Raw genomic sequence first — 21,148 nt, 5'->3', positions numbered from 1 at the left:
TACTACTTACTTTCTATAAGCAGTTTTTACATTGTAGGAAGCAGCTGAATTCAAAATAGGAATGCCAAGGTCCATATAAATTTGCTTCCATACAGCACCACTATCAATCTGGAAAATTAAGTTTTTATTTGTTAACGTTTGCAAAGGGAAATAATCTTTATACTAATATTCTATGTTCATTAAGAAAATGTGTTTATTACCTAAAGTACATATAACAGTCCAACACTAGACAATTTTAATTTTCATTACAGTCTTACTTACACTGTCACATCCACCTTGATGATAAACCAGTCTGAAGAGCTTGAAGAGGTTGAGATCTTTATAGCCCAAAACAGGTGGTTTGTTGATTGGAGTACCTTTTTAATATTGAAGAGCCAAAATACAATGTTAATTTCAATGGAAAATACTAAGTTGAAAACAAAGCTTATCAATTTCTAATTTTCCAAATATCATTAATCAGAGGCATATATTTTAAAGATGCTCAAATTAGGTAAGACAACACAAAATATTCTCTATATTCTTTATACAGCATTGTGGTGATCTTTAGATTTATTATACTTCCAGAACTAGTAAAATCACCTCTCTAACTGCCACTGAATTTGGATAAAACTGAATCAAACCTTGGGCCTGCAAGGTGTAGCCAATAATGCTGCTGCTTCAAGAAGCCTGGGCAAAAACACACACAATGAAAAGGGCACATTTTAGGCCATGGTTTCATTTTTACTGCTTTAACACAAATGTTAAGACTGTTGGTAGTAATCTGAAGGATCATTTCTGAAGGCCACAAAATGTCTAGGACCAATGTATCTGAGGATTTCCAAGGGCTGATGTAATATCACGAACTATGATTTATAAAGGCTCTATTTCTTCTAACTTTATTAGAAGAAATCCTTCTCTATTTAGATAGGAGCTAATCCGTTATGTTTAATTTGTTGAGACCAAGGGTCAGACTAGATCACTTGCCACAAAAACAGCATTAGTAAATAATGGGTATGTAGATTTACATTATGATTGTTCACTTTCTATTACTCAATTATTATTATAATATTTTCTGGTTTTATAAGTCTCAAGGAGATAAAATTTAACTACAACTACTTTTCCTCTACATTTGTACTCAAAATAGATATTAGTAGTTGTAGTATCTATTTGTACTCAAAATAGATACTAGTAGTACTAACAGTAGTAGTAATAAAGTAGATGTCTTTATTCCCAATACTTAATTACTATTATCAGCTATAATTGATCCTTAGGCTAAAAATACAAATCCATATACCCATGCTTTAAGCAAAAATGATATACAAACATAGAACATAAAACAGTAAAAAAAAAAAAAAAAAAAGTCTACCTTTTGGGTTGGGGGGACATGATGCTGCACTAGTTCCCAGATCAGGGATTGAACTTGGGCCCATGAGAGCAAAAGCACCATGTCCTAAACACTGGACTATCAGGGAATTCCTAGAAATGTCTATTTTTAAATAATAAGCATGAAAATACCTCTGTCTTCCATAAACTTATAAAGCTGTTGGAGGAAGTTGTCCCTCTCTTCAGGATCAGGTTCTTCCTCAGGCTGCAAAGGTAAAACATAAATATATACAACAACGAACAAAAGGAGGATATACTGTCCTCTTTTTTATTTTTTGTTTTGTGAACCCCAGATTTTACTGAACCCAGAAAATATGAATTTTTTTCAAAATCCTATGTCAGATTTTAATTCATACTTTGATACAGCTAGTTTGATGCAAATGTCAAGATACACAGTCTCTACTCTTTACCCAATCTGTCACTTGAAACTTCCCTTCAATTATAACCATGGGGACTAAGGTTAGCCATGCGGAAAAGGTTCTGGAATGGACTGAGAGTGTTTTTACCTCATTTGTTGTTTTTTAAAAAAATCCTCAAAATACCATGTGTTCTGAGTGAATATATTGATAGGTGAGCATAATAATTACAAACATGATACTTTCAAGTAATCCACATACATTAAACTTGTTACTGTTGAATATAAACTAGAGGCAGAAAAGTCACATGGCAAAGGTTATTTGTTTGGATAGCACAATGTTTTAGAGAAACTTAAATGAGCCACATAAATTTTATTTTGTCTCAGACTCCACCAGCCCCTCTTGCTTCACAGTAGCCTGCTTTTCTCATTTGTCTTTCATGCATGGCCTCTGTAGTTGACTTTGCAACCCCTTAAAATAGAACAATGAACATTATTTCTTAGGGACAGAAACTAAATACATACTAAAATTGAGCTCTATGGAAAAAAAAGAAAAACTAATGGAAACATTCATGCAGAAACAACTATTCCTACAAATACCTATTTGTTTGTTATGTTTTACTAATTATAGAAACCTAATAATTTCTTCTTATACAGACAAATGGATTATGGGTTTTAATAAAATATTTCCCTTTCTGATAGACTACTTAAAAACTGGTATTTGGGAAAATTAAGAAAACATATATATATATTTCTTCCATATAAATCATAATTTAATTTCAGAGTACCACTATTTTTGTGTTCCAAAAGAATTCAAAGCCATACTCAAGGCAAAGGCAGTGTCAAGCAATAAACATTGAGACTTCACAAGTTCAAAGAGCAATAAGCCCATTAAAGTCATGTATTTTCAAAAAAATTTAATAGCTAATAATATAGCCAAGGTCAATAAATATGTAGTTGATTAAAATCTATTTTAAAAAATGATGCCATCTAGGTCAATTAAAATATATAATTTTTAAAAAGCATCAGGCAGTCAAGAGAAAGGGAGTAAAATCTTTTAGTACAATCTCGTTTTTTTCTTTTATTACATTAAGAAAGATTTCTAACATTGGAGTAGTTTCACTTTAATAAAAATATAAAGAAACTTAAGTCAAAGTTCTAGTAAGCCTCAAAAATTAGCAATATACAGACTTTATAATCACTACAGTTAACAGAGGTGTTTACTATACTAAATGCTCAAACCAACAGGTGGCAATTTTTCCCCAAGTAAATTAAAAAATTTTGCTTTTTCAAGTTTTTGTTTTTCAATTTATTTATTTCTGGCTGTACTAAGTTTTTGTTGCTACACAGGCTTTTCTCTAGTTGCAGTGCACAAGCTTCTCATTGCAGTGACTTCTACTGTTGCAGAGCATGGGTTCTAGGGCACACGGGCTTCAGTAGTCGTGGCACGTGGGCTCAGCGGTTGGGGCTCCCAGGCTCTAGAGCACGAAACACTCAGTACTTGTGGGGTATGGGCTTAGTTGCTCCACAGTATGTGGGATCTTCCTGGATCAGGGACTGGACCCATGTCTCCTGCATTGGCAGATGGACTCTTCACCACTAACCACCAGGGAAGCCCCCTTTGCAAGGTTATTAAAACAACTGCCAATGAGTTAACTCAACTGAGTAATCTGGCAGCCTATGAATTATTTCAGATGTGAATTTTAAGGAATTCTGGTATGGGGAAAAACAAAAACAACTTATAACAGACTGGCTCTATGCTTTGGCTGTCCCTCATAATCATAATAGTCTCTCCTCAGACTAATACCTCATTTTTAGTATTTATCATCCTACAGAATTTAAAGACTGTTGTATCCAGTACATGTAAAAAGCAAAAACTTTTTTTAAAAAAAACACTGATTTGAAACCAAAGTTTCTCCTAAAAGCTAGTAAATAAAATGAACCCATCAAATGCAAATTTGACATTTATTAAGGTTTTACCAAACATTTTATAAATTTTTAATGCTGAAGAATATAGCTTTATAGATAAAAAGTCAATAATTTAAATTTATTGGAATTAAAAGTTAGTGACTATTAAGAGTGGTTTATGTCCATGAGAAACCATGGCCCTAAAACAAGATATAAATGAATAAAGAATTTAAGTTAAAAGCAACTGCCTGAGAGAAAATTTATTTCAATTAAAAAATATAAGATGAGGCTATACACAAAGTTTTAAATTTACCTGATGGGTCTTTGCAAAAATCAAAATTTCTTAATCTAATAAGTAATTTCTTACACAATCACTTTTTAAAAATTAGCTATCGTGTTAGTCACCTTAGAGTAAAATTGCATACAGTAGAAAAACAATGTCTCCAACTAGAAGACTCTGCCTTTAAGACTAGAATATTAGGACTTGTGTTTGCTATCACAGTGTGCTTTCTCTGCTCACAGTATTCTCACACCTACAGGGTCTATCTCCTGGTCAGGAGCCAGAGGGTGCTGCATCCCTCAAGGGTTTTGGAGTTGGAGTCGTAATAATGGGAGGTAGAGTACACGAGACTGCTGATGAGCTTTCTTCCCTTAATTTAGTCAAACATGTGAAGCTAACTATGCATCCAGTAAAATGTCAGCAAAAGAGAGTTAAGGATATAGAAGAGGCATGAATATGTTCATAATTTCCAGAAACTTACAATTTTAGTTAGTAGCAATAGCCACTCTACCTGGTATTACAGGTAGCTGTGTATCTATATGTGTGCTCACTCAGTTGTGTCCAACTCTTTGTGACCTTTTGGACTGTAGTGTGCCAGGCTACTCTGTCCATAGGATTTTTCAGGCAAGAATACTGGAGCAGGTTACCATTTCCTCCTCTAGGGGATCTTCCTGATCCAGGGATCAGACCGTCATCTCTCACACTGCAGGTGGATTCTTTACTGCTGAGCCATCAGGGAAACCCTATCTACTATTATTTTATGAAATTTCTAACTTTGGATAGTATGTCCTCAAATTCAGCTCAAACATTTTTGATCATGATGAATCACAGACTTCTACCACAATTAAAATGAGAAGGCACTTTCGGCCTTCCACTTTGGGGCCTCAAGTCTGGCAGGAGGTAGAGAAATATAAAACCAGTCAATTCAACAAAATGTGACATGTCATGATATGGTTTGTTAGATGATATACTAGAGAATCAGAATTGGACACTGAGCGTAGATACGAGGTTTGAGAGAGCTAAATAAGAATTAGGTCAGAGTTATATTTTTAAAAGTTCTCTGCCAAGAATAAGTTTGATGGATTGGAAGGGAAACGGGAGCTACTGTCACAGTCCTCAATGAGGAAAATCAATGCCTGAATTAGTCTTGCCACCTGATGATGGAAAGATGACCCCTCCCCTGAAAGAAAGAGTAAGAGAGCACGCAGGAGAGTGAGAGAGAGGTGTAAACGCTGAGTGTTTGTACTCCTCAAAGTTTCAATGTGTTAAAATACTCAATAAATTCCATGAGGTTAAAGACAAGCTGATTTTAGTCACAATTTTATCATCAATGACTGGCATTTAGTTTTATTATTTTGTGTCCTAAATTTAATTTATTCCAAGAGGAATCACATTTTTATATACTTAGTTTTAAAAAACCCACTTCAATGCAGTACAGAGAACAGATTGGAGTAGGCAAAGCACGGAGAGATGTGGAAGAACAAGTTGCTATTGTAGCAGTCTAGCTAAGTTGAAAGAGAAGAGTGGCTTAGACTAGGGTGACAGACTAGAAAGAGGCAAGAGTGAGAAGATTAAGGTGACTTTCATTTATCTAGCTTGAGTAATTGGGTGAATGGTGCTTCCATTCAAATGAATTAGGAACAACCAGGGAAAGGATAGATTTTGGGGAAAAGATGAGTACAGTCTTGCACATATTGAGTCTGAGGACTTAAAAATATGAAGAAATCCTCATTGAAAGTTTAATAGAAACGTCTGGAGCTTCTAAGAAGAGATATAAAGGCAGAAACTAATATAACATTGTAAAGCAACTACACTCCAATAAAAATTAATTTTAAAAAGGACATGGGACATCTTTGATGCACGTATAGATTTGCAGTCAATACATCATTTAGTTAGGAAGTCAACCAGAAATGAAAGAATTTGAGCAAACTCCATGAGATAGTGAAGGACAGAGGAGCTTGGTGTGCTGCAGTCCATGGGGTCGCAAAGTTGAACGTGACTTAACAACTAAATGACAATGAACAACAAAACAAGAAAAAAATGTAATATCATGTATGTCAGGTGATTTTAGAAGGCAGGCAAGTCAAAGATGCTGAATACTACTAAGGAGTCAAATGAAATCATGACAAAACTTTGTTGGACTTGGCACAAAAATTTGTTGAACTTGGCACAAAAATTTGTTGGAGGTCACTAGTGACCTCAATAAAGTTGTTTTAGGTGTGGTGAAGTACAAGAGGCATTACAGGAAAACAGCACAGTGTATATAACTCTGAGCAATCTGGCCATAAGGTGGAGGGGTTGATGGAAGGAGTCTGGGCAGTTTCCAGAAGGCTGGAAGAGATGTAAGCATGTTTTAAAAGGCTGATAAGAAGAATAAGAGAAAGGAATAGATAAAAAGATGCTGGGAAGAAAAGGGATACATCACAGGCTAAGACAAGGAAGAAGGGAATGAGATCCCTTCTTATGAGATCCCATAAAAAGAGGGACTCATCTTACAGAAGAGGACAACATATTATTAACTGTACATTAAGGAAAGAAGAGCAGGCAGGCACGATTTAGAGCTGGCTCCCAGTGTGAAGTTCCTAATCTCTTTCCTAAGTGACCGGAGTAGGGGTAGGGTTGTTGGCATAAAGGAGACAATGATTATAGAAACTGAGAACTGACTAACAGTGTTGAAGGCCTAAGGAAATTTGTTAATGATAAATTACAGTTGTTATCATTCTTCTCTGTAGGGTACACTTAAATAGAAAATTTCAAAAACCACATATCATGCATGATACATTCATTATGTAGTAAGACACTGTTTCATAATTTCAGAAAACAGTTTAACAACCACTTGCCTATATAACAAATTAGTAATTTCTCCCACCCTATTTGAAAAGGTTCACTCATCTTACTTTCAGTCATCAAGCTGTGGTTCGGATGCTATTAAATCTAAGGCTTTAAAGTCAGTTATACTACCGTAACTATAAGACATTTTTTTATAAATGCATAAAAATGTAGCAGTATTTGTGTGTACAAATGTGCAATCCTCATTAATCTGATTAGGTGATTCTAATTTGGTTAGAGTTTTATACTAGCACTGTGAAAAAAAGGTTTCGCTAAATACATTAGGTCATTTTTGCTTGCTTATTTAATAGGCTAAACTTTAGCAAATAAGTTATATTTGAATGCAAGCTAAAATTTCACTTATTTACTGAAAATTGGCTTTATAACACTTGCTTAAAAATACTTAGTTGACAGCTGAAGTTATTAGATATACCTAAAATAGTAACACTACCTTTATATTTTTCTATCAATTTTATTGATTTAATAGTATTTTTCTGAGTTATCAAGCATTTACTATAGGTTTATACCTAAAGTGATCTTGAATGATCACTAATAAATGCCTTTACAGTTTATCTAAAAAAGGCATAAACACACACAAATAACACTTGATTTAAGTATTCAAATTTCCATGAATTAAAAAAATCAGGCACTTATGATTTTTATAATAACGGAATATAATCCTAGGAATTAAAAATAACAGTGATTTTTAGAAATTCAACAATTGGAAAAATGTGAATCAATACTTCTAAACAAAAAAGAGCATTTTTTATAAAAATTCACTAAATTCAAATTTTCATTCCTAAGTATGAAAGCAGAGAAGATTTTTGGGAGGTTCCAACATATAAGCCTACCTATAGCAAATCAAAAGGATAAAAGAGCTAAGACTAGTCAAATTCAGTCTTCTAAACAATCACCTATTTATTTTATTCTTAGACAACTGTCCTACATTGATCCAAAGTGAATATAAATCAGGAGTATATGAATACCTGATATCATTGTTTATGTTTACACTGACTTTTCAGTTTCAAAATTCAAAAGGAAATTCAGTAATACCTTTTCTAATATAATACCCACAAAAATATTCTTCAGAATCTTTTTCAATATAATTATCAATAAGTTAAAGTCATCAAAACTTCCTATCAGACTCTCAAGCCTCTTCCTCAAGCCTCAAGCATGAAATATGTATCTTGTACTCAAATCCTAAACCACTAATGCTCAGAAATTCAAAATAATATTAAGTAAAAAAGATGCTCCTCCATGGTAAATCTCAAATTTCCTTATTAAGGCAATGTTAGGGCACTCAAAGTATCAAATATAAAAACAAGGTCCACTGCCCATTAGCGCTGCAGAAGTGTCTAACACTTGTTTGATTCTACTGCATAAAATTTACAAACACCAAATGGCAGGCTAAAGTACTGTTATAGTGGTTATAAAAGCTCTTTTTTATCATTGTGAAGCAATATTAAATCTTCATGAAAAGCACAGTATAACTAAATTTTGGAAGAATGAAATACAATGTAATGTAACAGCCTAGCCTCACTCATGTAGTAAAGGCCTATAATGACTAAGCCAGGTAGGCCCTGGCTTATCAGATTTTAATTCCCTTTCATACCATACCCACTTTTTTCCTTTGCTAAATACAGATTAAAATGCTTTTCAGTTTTACAATACATCAAATTTTAAAAATTACTGTTCAAGACAGGTTAGAATGATTCAGCATCCAAATCTTAAATCCAAGAGCATGAAATGCAGCTGATTTTTTTTCCCAAAGCAACCAAAATCTCACAAGAAAATCTACTTGTATAGCCACAGAAAATGAAGAAATTAGTTTCATTAGGCAATACAATAAAGCATATGCTAAGAAAATTAAAATATGAAATATAGTTTTAAATTATCATATAATCAGTGACCACATTTTGTGATTTTGCTTTTTCTTTTTCAGTAGACGAAAAGCATCTTGGTTCACTTAATTTTAACAGGTTCATAATTTAAGTAATAGATTTTAAGAAGACATTCTCCTTACAAAGGTCCTTACCTTTTTAAATTTCTTTACTTACTACCTGCAAACAATAGGTAGCCTGCCTCTGCTCTTAGTCTTTTTTACTAACATTTACTCACAGCTTAAATAAAACATTATGACCTTTATGAAATTAATAGCTATAATAAGAACACTATTTATTACTTACTATTTTATGGCCATCATCTTTAACCTTACTACAAAGCCTTTTTAAACCTCTTTGTTTAAAATTTCAGGGTTTTTTTGGGGAGAGGGGGAGGGAGGGAGTAGGGAAATTGCATTTTGAAAGGGATACCAATTAAAAGTATTAACAAAAATAAAGAGACTAATGTATTTCAGTATTTTCCAATATAAGATCCTAACTTGAATGTTCAAAAAAAAAAAAAAAAAGGCAAACCCAGACTGCAACAGTTCACACCCTGAAAATGTGGCCTATTTACCTTGAAAACATATAATCTATAAATAAATACAGATAAAAATACAAAAATCACATTTAATATTTAGACTTTAAATCCTGAATTTTGCCAAACTGTTATTAGCATTTTCATTTCAAAATCTATCTTATGTTTCAGAAAAATAGCCTTCATCCTCTAATATTCTAAAAATAGATTCCTACTGTCTCTTTTACATGAAACAATTAAGCTCAGTTACGAGTCCTACCATATCAGCCACATCATCAATATCTAAAATTCTTATTTAACCTCATTTTTGGCAATCAAAATGGTAACATATAAAAAAAAATCTTACCTATATGCTGCATTTTCTTTCACATGCAAAATGGTTAGATTCTCCTTCTACTTAATCAGTACAGTGTCTGAACATCTTTCAGTCTGACTTGCAAATATTTGCTTTCCCTCTTAGGGCATAGCATCCGCAGGGTTATACAGCACTACTTACATTCTCTTCCACATAAAAATCAGACATTACATGAAAGGAAAAGAAAGACAGCCCATTTCAAAGCATCTGGCAAACCTCCATTGGCAACCTGCCAAGCCTCTGCAAAACCTTCCTGTCTTTCCGAGCATGCTCACTTAAAACCAACAGCACGTTACTATGGCAACTCTGTAGGCAGCCTGTAAGTATGAACCGCCATTCTGATTTCAGAGTGCAAAAAACCAAATACTGCAGGGGAAGTAAAAGGAAAGAAATACCGTATACCCTATATCACACAAAAGTATACTCATTTTGCTTTATAAATTCATATTTGTGTATGCTAAAAAGAAACGAGCACTCCATGTTTTCCAAGCAAATATTTTTGATGCTCAAATAGGTCTTCTTTTTCAATAAACTCGTTCTCTTTGTCTGCCACCAAGCCCCTTTACCTCAAAACAGCCAAAAATATACTGAATAGTTTATATCACTTAGCAAAACATTGTTGAACAAATAGACGACAATATTCATGTAAGCAATTATGTGGACCTTCATGAATGATTTCCTACAATTACATATACATTCTCAAGAACACAGTGATATTACAAAGAAAACCATTAACACTTATAAAACAGAATCTGAATCTTCTCTATGATTTATTCAACTGCCAAACAAAATATTCTTTCAGTTTAGATACGATTTTTTTAATCCCCATTATCCTTGAGATACTGTGAAATGTCTAAAAGAGTTGAGATTTCAAAGTTCAGACAAAGCAGACCTGGGTTCAAATCTCTGTTCTCCACATTTGAGCTCTGCCATCTCGGGAAAGTTACTTAACCTTTCTGACTCTCACTTTTCTCTTTAAAGTAGAATAGTAACAGTCACTCCATCTAGCAGTAATTTAAATGAGTTAACTAACACATGGAATATACCTAAAAGGTACACTGTCTTCCTCCACGGTTATTTGGAAAAGATGTTAATAAATGCACTTGTTGCTCATTTATCCTGAAAAGTTCTTCTATGTAATCTCTTATGTGTGTGTTAAGTTGCTTCAGTTGTGTCCAACTCTGTGTGATCCTATGGACTGGACTGTAGCCTGCCAGGCTCCTCTGTCCATGGGATTCTCTAGGCAAGAATACTGGAGTGGGTTGCTGTGCCCTTCCCCAGGGGATCTTCCTGACCCAGGGATTGAACCCATGTCTCTTGTCTCCTGCATTGGCAGGCAGGTTCTTTACCACTAGCGCCACCTGGGAAGCTCCTGTAATCTCTTACCCACTAAAAATTAGTTCTGATTTGCCTACTAAGCTGAAAGCCAGGAAGATCCTCCTCCTTCAAATAAAGCTGAGCTAGAAAAAGACAGCAACAAATAAACAATCTAACCACAGGGAAAATATCGCTGGTGACTGCAGCCATGAAATTAAAAGACGCTTACTCCTTGGAAGGAAAGTTATGACCAACCTAGATAGCATATTCAAAAGCAGAGACATTACTTTGCCAACAAAGGTCCATCTAGTCAAGGCTATGGTTTTTCCTGTGGTCATGTATGGATGTGAGAGTTGGACTGTGAAGAAGGCTGAGCGCCGAAGAATTGATGCTTTTGAACTGTGGTGTTGGAGAAGACTCTTGAGAGTCCCTTGGACTGCAAGAAGATCCAACCAGTCCATTTTGAAGAAGATCAGCCCTGGGATTTCTTTGGAACAAATGATGCTAAAGCTGAAACTCCAGTACTTTGGCCACCTCACACGAAGAGTTGACTCACTGGAAAAGACTCTGATGCTGGGAGGGATTAGGGGCAGGAGAAGGGGACAACAGAGGATGAGATGGCTGAATGGCATCACTGACTCGATGGACCTGAGTCTGAGTGAACCCCAGGAGTTGGTGATGGACAGGGAGGCCTGGCGTGCTGCGATTCATGGGGTCGCAGAGAGTCGGACACGACTGAGCGACTGAACTGATTATTTTTATAGAGTATTAAACTGTTGGTATATGTTACAAACATGAAATTTCACCTACCATCTCTTCTTCTTCCTTTTTGGCCTCCTTTTCCTTCTCTTCTTCATTTTCTTCAGCTGGGCCATCTTCATCATCACTACTGGATGATTCAAGGATTTCACTTATATCCATTTTCCAATTATCAGGAACAACTCTAGTTTTTAAGAAGATGCTTGCTTTCTGCAGCCCTAAAAGTAAAAATGTATTTCAGCATTTGTTATGCAATTAGCATCATAGAATAGAAAGCCATGACATTCAGAGTCAGAAGATTTGGATTCAAATTCAGCTGTTACTTCTAAAATGATACAGTAAATCTAAATATATTTCATAAGTTACAGTATTATATTAATGTTTATTTTTCTCTAGAGAATACTGTCAGAAATGTTCATGGTAAAACATAAAAAGTACAGGTCAAATGCTTTATCTAGAAACTAAAAAAGGCATCAAAGAAGAACAGATAACAACTCAAAACAGCTCAAATGGTGCCAGAAAATATTGTCTTGTTTTAGTCACTAAATTTGCCATTTAGAGTGTCACACTATGAAATAATAGACTGAGTCATCCTTTTTTTACCTGGTTTAGCAGAGAGCTCAGATTCAGGCAGATTGAGAATGTCTACTTCCTTGATATCCTTTCTTGCTATAGAATAACTAATTTAAGAGAAGAATAAATGGGAGGGAAACCATTATTAAATAAGAATTATCACTTAAATAGTCATGTTAACACCTAGAAAATATAAATCTCAAAATCAAAATTACTTTACCTATAAATTATTTTAAAAAGACCATGTATATCCCAATTCTTAAAAAAAAAAGGCACGAGGTAATATAGGCAAAGCTAATATATTAATTCTAAAGATGCACATACTCAAAGTACACTAATTTGAGAGCCTCACATTTGTAATATTTCTATTTATGCAACCTTCTTGCACACAGAATGGGGTGGTTCAATCAGCATGGTACTTTCCTTATACTATTTTGATCTTTCATATTTCTCAAATTTACTATGCCATTTAGTAAGAAAAATTCAACAGAAGGTAATATTAAAATATTTTATCATTGTAAGATACATTATGGTATCAAATTTTTCACAGAGAATCACAAGTCAATAAACAGATAATTCTACCCTTTTTTAGAAAACAAGCAAAGTTGAGGTTAAGGAAGGCTTCTAAAAAATCTGACTTTTTTTAAAATTAAATTTTATTGGAGTTCAAAATATGACTTTTAATCAGAAAAAACTCAAAATAATTATTCTAGTAATATAAATCCCATTAAAAGTAAATTGCATTTTTCATTATATGAAATGGTACACATGATATAGAATTCTTACAATTAGGGAGAAAATCAATACTGTACTTCATTTAAAAACTTTAAAAATATTCTTCTCACATTCAGTTCTATATAAAAATTTCAAGTAAAAAATAACCTACCTACATTATAAAAAACGAAAAGATTTTAGGTAATAACTTCTCAGATTCATAAAATGATTAAGCTTTTAAAAATAAAGTCCTAATTTCCATTTTTTCCCTCCCAGTGTAACACTATTAAGTGATTCATTACTCACAATTTAGAATCGATAAATGATCGAATTAAACACTGGTCTTTTTTCACTGTGATATCATCATTACAACTGGGAGATATTACCTGAAATATAAAATAAGGACATATTCATCATTATTTTCTCTATTCAAAGAAAGAAATGTATTTTCTAAAATAATAATCCTGGATGTCCTAACTTTTTAAAAGGATTGTATTTGACAAGAAATAGGCACACTGTCAATAATAAATTACTTACAAACTATCAATTTATAAGTTTTCTTTAGCATATTGGTTTTCTATATATTTAATTTATACTAATTAAATAATTAATTAATTACCAGTCCACCCTAAAGGAAATCAGTCCTAGTATTCAATGGAAGGACTGATGTTGAAGCTGAAACTCCAATACTTTGGGGCCACCTGAAGAAGAACTGACTCATTTGAAAAGACCCTGATGCTGGGAAAAATTGAAGGCGGGAGGAGAAGGGGACGACAGAGGATGAGATGGTTGGATGGCATCACTGACTCCATGGACATGAGTTCAAGTAAACTCCGGGAGATGGTGATGGACAGGGAGGCCTGGTGTGCTGCAGTCCATGGTGTTGCAGAGTTGGACATGACTGAGCAACTCAACTGAACTGATATACTTAATTTACCCAGCCATTATATTATAAAATGAATAATTAATGAATATACATCATAATGTGACCACTTTAAAAATGTCAGGATTTATTCTAAGCCAAATAATAATTCATTTATTGTTTAAAACAAAATGTATGAGCTATAATGAAAATAAGGCATATTATAATTTTTTAAAATATGCTTGAATCAGGATCTATTTTGAAATCTGGCTGTTTAAAATAAGCACCTAAGTTCCCATTCTTACCAAGGCATGCACAATTTTTAGTTAATTAAACAGACCAGAGAAAATTTGAGTAATGAACTTTCAAAGTTTTTAACATTTAAAAATAACAAATGTCTTAACATTAGTAATTAACCAATCTATTTTTCTGCAGTTTAGTATTAAAAAAAATTAAAGTCTAATAAATTGCTGAAATGTACCTGCTCAACAGTAGCCCCTCTGTGATAATCTAGCACCAACCACAGAACCTTATGCAAGATGGAAATGTTCTCTGTGTGCACTGACCAATACAGAAACAATGAATCACATGGGGGTGAGCACCTTAAATGTGGCCAGTACAACTGAAAGACTGAAGTTTTTATTCTATTTAATATTAATTTAGTTAACAGTTTAAACTTAAATAGCCACATAGGACTCATGGCTATCATATTAAACATTGTATCTCCAGACAATTAAAAAGTCTTGGAAGGTATATCAGCTGTTTTAATATCAGATGGTATTAAATGTTTTTTGTTTGGTGTTGGAAATTATTAGACTAATAATATAGTCTGCCCTCAAGGAGCTAACACTGAAATGGAGGGGTAAATACAAAAAGATACACAAGAAGAATATAACCGAGGAGAGGGACAGTGATACCACTAGGCATAAGATAAAATAAAAATAACTAGGAGGAAGATCCAAATTATCTTCTGCCCTTGATACAAATTACCTTCCCAGTCTTATTTCCTATTATGCCCCTATTCACATCTAATATTTAGCCAAAATGGATTCCCAGAGCACAGTTTCGTGAAGAAACCCCTTCTTTCCTGTTATTCTTATTTTGTTTCTTCTAAGAAAATCCTCTCGCAAAGTTTTCTGCTGACTAACTTTAAATGCTTCAAGTCTCAGCTCAAAAGCACCAGCTTCATGAAGACTTTTTTTTTTGGATTTCTTTCAAATAAATGCAAGGTCTCGGGACAAGAAGACCTAATATTGAATGCAAACTATCTTATATTACAGTTACTTGGATTATCCCTACATTACACTAAAATCATCAAATGTAAGATTGACTCTTACTCATCTTTTTTCACCTCAGAAATGATAAGCCTGTTGAGTAAAGGCATTTATTATTTTTAAATCTCTTGGCAAATTATGATCTGAGTATTCGGAATCCAAGCCCATTTACTTGTCAGCCTGTACAACTGAAAGGTTCAAAGGACTTTCAGACTTTTCCTATATAAAGTAAATGTACTACATAGGAAGTAAGTCATGTATTTACGTGCACATAGAAACCTAAAAAAAAAAAAAAAAGCCCTCAGTTTCTTAAAGGAGTCTAATCTAATCTGGGACATATTTTATGCAAAAATTATTATTAGAGATATAAATGATATCAAAACACAGAGAAGAAGCATACTTATGTTAAAGTGGTTAGGAGAGAATCTGCAGAAAAGGGAGGACTTGAGCTGACCCTTGAGACATATTTAAGAGGAGAGGAAAAGGAAGAGGAGACAGGTATTACCAAGTTTACTGATTCTTCTCGTGAAGTTATTCTCTTGCCCATACCTTCTCATTCCTTCCCCAAGTAAGCAAAGATTAGTTTTCTCTACCAACCTACCCAAGATTTGCCATTTCTAAAGCGAAGGTGTAGCCTTCCTTTCCCTAATACTCTTTGTTCTATTCTCTTGTCTACATCAAGTTTTAAAAATTACTACATAATATTTAACTACAACATTACCTTTTAGATGTTTATAGTAAATTCCATGAGGCCAATGTGTTACAAGTCTCATACATCTTTATTTTCTAAGGTGCTTAAAGAAAACCTGAACTCACTGCAAATCCTCAGTAAATACCCATCAATTTAAGGGGTAAAGGACTGGAGGAGTAAAGGGTCTTCTATGGGGAACAGTTAAGAAAGAGCCTTAAGCAGCCAGCTTACAGTGCAAATGGGACGAAATAAGAACTAGGGCTGACCTCAGATGTCCATCTAAAGAATGCAAAATTGATCCTAATGGAAGTCAGCGCAGGGTTCTTTTTTTGGAGAATGGGACTATCATGATTAAACCAGGATTGTAAAATTTCTTTATAAAAAGTTACTTCTAGAAAATTAGTTTGTATTTAGTGAAGAAGGCATTGAGGCATCAAGTTAAGCAATGCTGGAGGTAAGCAGTATGTATCAGGTAAAAAAAGGTAATGGGAACAGAGTAAAAAAGAGACCACTGGACACATTTTGAAGGAAAAACTGAAAGACCCCAATAAATATCTGGTTATAGAGAACTAAAGAAAGGAAATAACAAAAGAAGACAGTGAAGTATGTGGGACTGGAGGAGGAATGCTTAATTTTGCAAGGAAGTCCAAACTAAATATATGTAACACTCTCAAAATATTTTTAAGTTTCTAAAAATCCATATTAAACAAATATTTTTAAAGGCTAATTAACTTGCAAAAAAACTATACTTACCAAAGCAGGATACCATTCACTCTTCTCAGATGTAGATACCACACTTACAACTTTTCCTAATAATTCGTCGTTGAGACGTCGCTTATCTTCATCTTCCTCTTCACTACTTTCTTCTTCTTTTTCATCTTCGTTACTAAAAGTTAGAATAACTTTATCATGATCTTAACATAAACCATTTTGATACAGTTATTACCCCAGGGTAATAGCTTCTTTATCCACACTGGAATTGAATAGATATTTCCCTGGTCCCACAGAAGTAGTTCTGAGCTATCCACTAGATCAATGAGAATCAGGACTTAGACTCTCATGCCAACCACTGGCTGGGACAGAAAAGCTATATCATCATCAAGTACTTACTGTGCCAAATACATTTTAAGAGACTGCCCTTTGATTTGTTATGCATGCCAGATGCCTGATAATCACTTTAATTTTCTAAAAGGTTATGAAAAGATCTTATCAAATGCATCACAATGTTTATTTAGTTAACCTATCTGGATAACTAAACAATTAGATAAACTCACAATGAGCAAAAGTCTACAAAACAATTGGCCTGCACTCTTCAAAAGGAACTCTTCTAGATTAAAGGAGACTTAAGAACCACAAAAACTAAATGCAATGCATGATCTTGGACTGAATCCTGGAAACGGAAGATAGTATAAAGACTATTATTGGGACAGTTGGCAAAATCAGAAATATATACTATATGTTATTTAGATAATAGCATTCTATCAGTGTTACCTGTTCTGAATTTGATAATCATACTTTGGTTATATAAGAGAATGTCCGTATATTTCTACACGAACGAGGGGTAAGTAATGATGATTGCAACTTCCTCTCAAATGGTTCAGCCAATTAAAATTATTATTAAAAAATAATAATATATGTATATAAAGAGAGGACATATAAAGCAAATATGCCAAAAAGTTTTAATAATTCAGTGAATCTAAGATGAGTATATGAAAGTTTATTGTATTATGATTTTTCAATTTGAAATGTTTTTGAAATAGGTTAAAAAAAACACATTATTCTCACTTAAAATAGGAAAATCATCATATCAATTAAAGCATTTGGCATGCGCACACAAGCACACCTGTGGTTGTGTGTATGTGTGTGTGCGCATACGCATACGCGTGCACATGCTCAGTTGCATCCAACTCTTGGCAACCTCATGGACTGTAGCCCACCAGGTTCTATTATCCATCAAGTTTTCTAGGCAGAAATACTGGAGTGGGTTGCCATTTCCTACTCCAGGGTTTCTTCCTAACCTGGACTGAACCCGTGTCTCTTGAGTCTCCTGAATTGGCAGGTGGATTCTTTACCAGTGCGCCACCAGGGATGCCAAGGAATTTGGCAAAGCAACTCAAAACAAAACTAGCCTGTTTTAAAAAGGGAGTGTGATCATTACTTCTATTACTTTGTCCAAGAATTAAGAAAAAGGTCTGCTCAAAGTAAAATGTCTAAAACAAGGACACAAGATATTATGGAAAGGTCACCCAAACAAATTTGGCCACTGTAGAAAAACCACTTGTTTAATGTTGTGGTAACTGTAATGTACACAAAAACACTCACACAGGCAGAGAGGACCTCCTTCCTCTGTTCATCTTCTTTGCAATTACTGGAGTTCCAAAATGCTCTGGATTTGTTAATGGAAGCTGGTCAAGTGTCTGGATAAGAAACAGACAAATTAAATCACTTCTTGTCTCTATATTAGTAGCTGCTGTTCAATTCAAAATGTTCATCCATGGCACCCTACCTCGCTCTCAGCAAAATGTCTCTCTCCTTTTAGGCAAAGAGAGGTACGTCTCAGTGTTCTCTCATCACCATCATCAAACACTGCAATAAACAAGACATCAGAGAATTTATTCACACTAAATAAAATTAGAACTGCACAGAATGCTACTGTTGCTATTTACCTGGGGCTTAAGAACCATTATGTTAGTCATGCTTCAAAATCTTTTAAATTATACATACCATATTTTGCATTCTACAGATACCAAACAAATACAAGTTAATGGCTGTCCCCAACTGCTTAAGTGTCTCCATTTACTTCCTCAATTTCTACCACTACAGAACCACCTTCTTAAACCATTAACAACCTAGTCAAAGCATAGATATTAAATTACCTTCAATCCTAGAAGAATTAGCAAAAACCTTGTTTAAAAAAAAGGATTCCAGGTTTTTCTGGCAACAGTTATCAATAGAGTATCTCTAACGTTCAGAAACTGCTTAATTTCTGGTAATGCTGTTGGATTACTCTACTGCTTCTACTTCTTTGCATGATAACCTATTGTAACAGAAATACTTGCTGCCAAATTCTAAGGTCACAAGATTCAACTTGTTTCTTTTGCTAGAAGAGGGTGAAAGATGTTTAGAAGTAAAAGAAGAATCAAGGAAACATTAGAAAGATAAAAAACTTTTTTAATTCTAAAAAATAAGTCACAATGGCACAGCAACTTTCTCAAGTTTTTACTTCTACTACATTAAAAAGAAATCATATTACTTGTAGAGTATGTGTAAATATTTCCAGCATATAAGGGTAAGGAATGTAACAGCTCCCAGGTGGTGGTAGTGATAAAGAACCTGTCTGTCAATGCAGGAGACATAAAAGACTCAGGTTCAATCCCAGAGTCAGGAGATCCCCTGGAGGAGGGTATGGCAACCCATCCAGTATTCTTGCCTGGAGAATCCCATTGACAGGGGACCCTGGCAGGCTACAGTCTATAGGGTCACAGAGAGTCAGACACACTGAAGCAACTTAGCAAGCATGCATGCTCTCCATATATCTAGCTATACATATTTTGATAATTTTATATTTTTCAGACATATACTGATTTTAATATCTGATATTCACAAAGAAAATGTTCTCAGAAGACACCTGATACCCAGCATTATGAAAAGATAAAACACAAGAAGACAGAATCCTTAGCTCTGATATTTAAAATGCCATGTACACATCAACAAATGTTTATACATGTTATGGAAAAAGCACATACACAGGAAAGCACACATACACAAAAAATGATCATTAATTTTAAGATTTAATCTTAATTTTTGTAATTCTATAAAATTATAGATAAATAGAATTTCTATTTAGAAAAATAGAATTTTTCTATTTTCTAAAAAAAAATTTTTTTTCTATTTTGACACAATAGATTAATGTTAAGAAAGGAAAATTCTACATCATCTTAATTTAATAACATCTTAGAATCTTTACCATGCTATCTATGTAACTGAAATCCTGAATTTTTCTTGAAGGGTTGTTTTATTAGTAAACACTCTGCCTTCAAATCATAAACTTATTTTTTTCATGCTAGAAGCATAATTATATAAGAGAGCTCAACTCTTTTAATATTTATCTACCTCAGTCAGTTCTTCCTCTTAGACTAAAGATACCTAGTTTTAGATTCTCTTACACTCAGGAGAAAATAAGAAACTTAAAAGCTTCTGATACACATATTTCAAGAACCATAATGATTACAAGGGCTTCCCTTGTAGCTTAACTGGTAAAGAATCCGTCTGCAATGTGGGAGACCTGGGTTTGATTCCTGGGTTGGGAAGATTCTCTGGAGAAAGGAACGGCTGCCCACTCCAGTATTCTGGCCTGGAGAATTCCATGGACCGTATAGTCCATGGGGTCGCAAAGAGTCGGACACAACTGAGCGACTTTCACTTTCACTTTCAATGATTACATAAAATCATCTGTGTTATATACTGTCAATGATGCATAAATTAATGACTGCCTGCAGATACAATGACAAGATAAAAAATATTCTACACTTGATGAACAGTGCTCTAAACATTTATATTACAATTATGATTCATATGGTATCAAGTCTGATAAATAAACCACTGCACTTTTAAAAATTTAAAATCATGAAATTATATCAAACTTAAAATAATTCATGTTATTATTAATGTAAGTATGCTAAAGAATAAAACCTAAAAGTTCCAATTTTCCTTAATGCCAACCATATAATACAGTAGCAAAAATGATGACAATGGACACACACATATACACTAATATATACCACATTTAAGACACAGAGGTGTGAGGAAGGAAAATGTGGGTTTAAGACCAATCACTAATATCAAATTTACGCAACAAAATCTTTTTCACAATTTTTATTATCAATCAACAGCAGCCCCAAATCAAAATGCCCTGATGAGAAATTTTAACAATTTAATATTATGAGTTCTTTTTTATATTCACTTTGAAATCTATCTAATTTTTAAAGAAAAAAAATTACTTCCACTTCAGCATACTTTATCATGGTTAGAAATGACATAAAAAGCAAAGACAACAGTGCTACAAACAACCAGGGTATGGTTTTACCTAGGAACCCTTCCAACTTCAAGGGAGAAAGAGAAGCAGTTTAAGAACTGTTTTTAATTCATAAAACTATACAAAGATATGTGTTTGAGTACTTTATACAAGTCTGTTGAGCCACGTAATTTCTCAAGATGTTCTAAAAGACAAATAGAAAACCCAACAATATAGTGGACCTATTTAATCAGGACATCCTTGATTATAAAAATCATGAAGAAGTTCCATCCATATGAAGTTTTCTCTGTAACTTCCATGTTACAAGTATCATCTAAAAGAACACGTAATTTAAAGACACTAAAGACTGACTCTGGCACTTTGATAAGAGTGAAATAATTAACTGGTGTATATAGTAAATTTAGTTTATTTTTGGT

General features: G+C 33.8%; 1 protein-coding gene across 4 annotated transcripts in view; it reads right to left on the bottom strand.

Moving 5' to 3' along the window:
- Positions 1–21,148, bottom strand: part of ARID4A (AT-rich interaction domain 4A) — a 62,237-nt gene that overhangs the window by 29,436 nt on the left and 11,653 nt on the right. For all 4 annotated transcript variants that reach the window (XM_061429015.1, XM_061429016.1, XM_061429014.1 and 1 more), the window contains exons 6-14: positions 18,204–18,283; positions 18,020–18,114; positions 16,451–16,583; positions 13,177–13,256; positions 12,187–12,263; positions 11,635–11,801; positions 1,495–1,567; positions 262–356; positions 11–108 (exon numbers count right to left, since the gene is read on the bottom strand). In XM_061429015.1, the coding sequence (XP_061284999.1) occupies positions 11–108; positions 262–356; positions 1,495–1,567; positions 11,635–11,801; positions 12,187–12,263; positions 13,177–13,256; positions 16,451–16,583; positions 18,020–18,114; positions 18,204–18,283 (898 nt within the window). The remainder of the gene's footprint in view (positions 1–10; positions 109–261; positions 357–1,494; positions 1,568–11,634; positions 11,802–12,186; positions 12,264–13,176; positions 13,257–16,450; positions 16,584–18,019; positions 18,115–18,203; positions 18,284–21,148) is intronic.

The sequence above is a fragment of the Bos javanicus genome, chromosome 10, assembly GCF_032452875.1.
Source record: "Bos javanicus breed banteng chromosome 10, ARS-OSU_banteng_1.0, whole genome shotgun sequence".
NCBI lineage: Eukaryota > Metazoa > Chordata > Mammalia > Artiodactyla > Bovidae > Bos > Bos javanicus.
The sequence above is the reverse complement of the archived record's forward strand: the minus strand, read 5'-3'. Positions and strand labels throughout refer to the sequence as shown.